Below are 3,865 nucleotides of genomic sequence, written 5' to 3' on the forward strand. Positions count from 1 at the left end.
CCCGCGGCCCTCCCCCTCCCGCCCGGCCCGCCTCTCCCCCACACACCTGCGCAGCATCAGCTTGGGGTTCTTGGCCACCACGTACTGCTCCATGAGCTCCAGGAAGAGCGTGCGCATGATGTCCGTGTAGTACTCCAGCTTCCCGTGCAGCGCCACCGTCAGCAGGGACGCAAAGTAGACCTTGGCGCGGGCCGAGAACTCCCGCTGGCTCTCCAGGGTGTGGATGAACTGCGAGGGCCGCCGGCCAGAGANGCCCCACTCACGGTGACCAGGAAGGACTTGCTGTTGAGCAGGTTGGAGAACTGGTAGAGAGCCTGCTCCACCACAGGCCGCCGTGACTCAGGGATGTCCAGCTTGCCCGTGATCATCACGTCCTTGTCGCCGTCCTTGGAGGGCAGGAAGAAGACGCGGTCCGTGTAGGTCTTATAGTCCAGCACAGGGATGCCTGCCTCGTGCACGTCGTTGGTCTGGTCCTCCATCTCGATCATCAGGTCTACGGGGGGCCGGGGGGCGGGCAACCCAGCCGTGAACCGCTGGCCACCCCGCCCAGCGCCTCCCCAGACGCAGCCTCTTTCAAGGCCTTCCTCCCTGGCCTCCCAGCCCCGGAGAGGGGCCCCCGGGGACCCCACCACGCCCAGCAGGCAGCCCTACCTGTGAACTCCTTCTTACAGCGGTCCCGCACGCTTTCCTCCAGGCCCTCCAGCTGGGACTTGATCTTCTCGTACTCGCGCTCTGCCTGTTGGCTCTTCCTCCTGGGGGCACAAAGAGCTTCCTGGGGCCTGGCAGCCCTGAGCCTCTGTANACTCACCCTCGTGTCATACTCCACGCGGCCCAGCACCCACTCTCGGGAGCCGAACTTCACCTGTGGCGTGGACAGGTGTGGCTGTGAGAGGGCCCTGGACCGCGCCGCCTGCCCTCCCGCCCGCCCTCCGGGCACACCCCCCACTCGGCCCGGCGCCCGGCGGACCCGCACACACAATGAACTCAGGCAGGTTGTGTGTCGTGTCCCTCTTCTGCCGCCGCTTGGGCGGGGGCTGCACCTCTGGGGGCTCACAGTACAGGTCGGTCTCAGTCAGCGTCTTCATGATGCAGCGCTCAGCGCCCACAAAGGCCTCAGCCTCCTGAAGCGTCATCGCCTTGTTCAGGTTAGTGCCCTGGGGGGGGGAGGGGGCGGAGATCACAGTGACCGGGAGGGCGTCAGCGCCTGGGAGTCGGGGTGCCTCCCCCGCCAGCCCCGGGCTGTGGCCAGTCCTCACCCGGGCATGGATGAGCTTGTTGACCTGCTTCTTGACGCCCCCCGTGAAGTTCTCAAAGGTGGGGTCGGCCACGTACTCAAAGGCACCGGCCTCGGTCCTGAGCAGGGCGCGGTGCCCGTCCATCTGGATGAGCGCCGTGAGATTGTAGGCCTCGGGCTCCTCGGGGACGGCCGGTGACGAGAAGACCACTTTGGAGTCGTTGTGGAACATGTACTCTGTGCCCACAACCTGTAGGCCGAGGCGGGGCCGTCAGGCCGCGTGGCTCAGGCCCCTCCCTGACCCGCACTTCCCGGGGCCCGTGTCGGAGCCGTGTCCCCAGCCGGTTCCAGGACTGACCGTCGTGGGCTGCAGGGGTCCGGCGTCCCGCCGGCGCCGCCAGGACTGCAGGGGCTCGGCGATGACCACCATGGCAAATCTCTGGATCAGGCCGAAGCCCTGCCCGGTGACGCTGATGCTGCGGCCGCCGCTGGGGACGGGGACGGGGGAGCCGCGCCTGAGTGGCCACAGCTCGGCCGGCCAGCACTGGAGCCGGTGCCCTGCAGAGCCGTGGCCCCAGCAGCTGCCCCACCCACGTTCTGGCCCCACGTGGGGCTGGGGGAGGGCCGGGCCTGGAGCCCCTGACCCCCGTCTGCAGTCGGGGACGCGCGAATGAGTGCCTGCTGCACGGTCGGGGGTTGGGCTCAGAGCACAGGACCACGGGCGTTGCCACTGCGTGGCAGGAGTGGGGTGGGTGGGGCGGGGGACCGTGGGGCCTGCCCCTCGGGGTTTCTGGGGAGAAGCTGATCTGGGGGCGCCCAGACCACCCCGCGAGCTCCTCGTAGGCCTAGCTGGCGAGGAGCTGAATGGGGTAGGTGTGCCGAGGGCCCCCTGGCTGGCAGTGGAAGTGGGGGCACCAAGACCCCCCCAGGGAGGAGGAGGGAGGGAGGGAGGCCACACCTGACGAAGCTTCGCAGCGGTTCAAAGGCCTGAAGCACTGGATTCTCACGGTAGGTGAAGACGACGCCCGGGCTGGGCACGTGCGAGCCCCCATAGTAAATCTTTAGGGGAAGCTCCCCCAGAGCTGCCTGCGGGCCAGTGACACACTGCAGCTGGGCCCCAAACTGCGTCCTGGGGATGGAAGTTGCTAATCAGTGTCAACCCCACCCCAGGACAACCCCAGCCCAGGCCGGTGGATCAGCGGGTCAGGTTGATTCCACGGCCCCCTCCAGGTCATAGCCAGAGAGCCCCAACCGCATCCCCAGGGCCAGGGCAGATCCCAGATTCACCAGCCCGCACGTCACACCCACACTTTACAAGGGACGTCATTGAGGGTCACCCGCACGTCTTCCTCAGAGCCTGTGTCGAGGTGGGTGCCGTTGATGGTCAGCGTGGTGCCGCCTGCCTGAGGCCCCTGCTTTGGCTCCACACTGAGGGGCTGGGGCTGCTATGAGAGCGACAGGTGCACTCGGGTCAGGGCTGGGGCGCTGGAAACCTCACCGCACATCAACTGTGTCAGGCTGGGCCCCACCCCACGTCAACACACAGCCCTCGACGGTCCGGACGTCAGCGGCAACAGCCAGATCCCACCCACGTGTGTCCCAGACTGTGAGACCCACTCAGGTCGTGGGGCCAGGCGGTACCTGGTAGGTGAACAGAACGTGGGGCGGCGAGTGACCCAGCTTCCCGTTGACATCCACGACGACACCCGCCGTGATGGGCGTCTTCACAGCCTCAATGGTGCACACGATCCTGGAGAGCAGAGACAAGGTGGGACGTTCTCGAGTCCCTCCCGCACGGCTGGGTGTGCGAGCCCCGTCCTCCGCGTCCACCCGGTCACCTGGCCCCCAGGCTCGTCCACTCACCGGGTGGACACGGAGTAGTGCTCTGGCTGAAAGGCGCAGTTCTGCTCCGCCACGGTGATCCTCTTGACGTCATCCGCTCTGACCCCCAAATTGGACCCGAGGATAGTGATTCGAATGCCCCCGCCCAGCGGGCCCGTTTCAGGATGGATCTGGAATCAGCAGAGCCCGGCTGACCCAGCAGCTGCGGGAGGCTGGCGTGCGCGGGCGCCGGGGCCGGGCTGGAGCTCCCGCCACCCCCACAGCCCCAGAGACAAGGGCTCACCCTGGTGATGACGGGCGGTGGGCACTCGGAGGTGGCGTTGCTGCACAGAGCCTCGTATACACACCTGCTCCTCCCGCCACACCACACGCACTTGTACACGGGGTCGGCGGCCAGGCACAGGCTGCAGTCGCTCCGGCCAAAGGAGCAGTTGTAGAGGGTGACTGGGGACAGTGGACAGCGGTCAGGGCACTGCCCCGCCCAGCCCCCGCTGCCCCGTCCCCCACTGCCCCAGCTGCCCGCTCCCTACCCTGGAGCTTGCTGTCCACGTTCTTGCCATAGGACTTGACATACAGGTGCAAGGGCAGCGTCTCGTTGGCATCGTGGGACAGCTGGAGGGGCACGCAGGGACAGGCTGCACCCCTGAGCCCACCCAAACTCGAGGGTGACCACAAGGGCCCGTGTGGTCCCCTCACAGCCAAGGGGCAGCGGGAAGCCGGAGCCTCAGAGAGACCAAGGGTCACTTCGATTCCAGGGAGTTGGCAGGAACGCTCTCTAAGGCCACCCAC

General features: G+C 67.2%; 1 protein-coding gene across 1 annotated transcript in view; it reads right to left on the reverse strand.

The window, feature by feature from the left end:
• PLXNB2 (plexin B2) overlaps positions 1-3,865 on the reverse strand; it is a 16,381-nt gene that overhangs the window by 4,431 nt on the left and 8,085 nt on the right. The window contains 12 exon segments of the mRNA XM_077758064.1: positions 47-228; positions 264-493; positions 652-862; positions 978-1,154; positions 1,257-1,484; positions 1,593-1,722; positions 2,193-2,363; positions 2,543-2,679; positions 2,876-2,984; positions 3,098-3,246; positions 3,360-3,520; positions 3,607-3,688. Coding sequence (XP_077614190.1) covers positions 47-228; positions 264-493; positions 652-862; positions 978-1,154; positions 1,257-1,484; positions 1,593-1,722; positions 2,193-2,363; positions 2,543-2,679; positions 2,876-2,984; positions 3,098-3,246; positions 3,360-3,520; positions 3,607-3,688 — 1,967 coding nt within the window.

Source organism: Crocuta crocuta, unplaced genomic scaffold (assembly GCF_008692635.1).
Source record: "Crocuta crocuta isolate KB4526 unplaced genomic scaffold, BGI_CrCroc_1.0 scaffold143, whole genome shotgun sequence".
Lineage (NCBI taxonomy): Eukaryota > Metazoa > Chordata > Mammalia > Carnivora > Hyaenidae > Crocuta > Crocuta crocuta.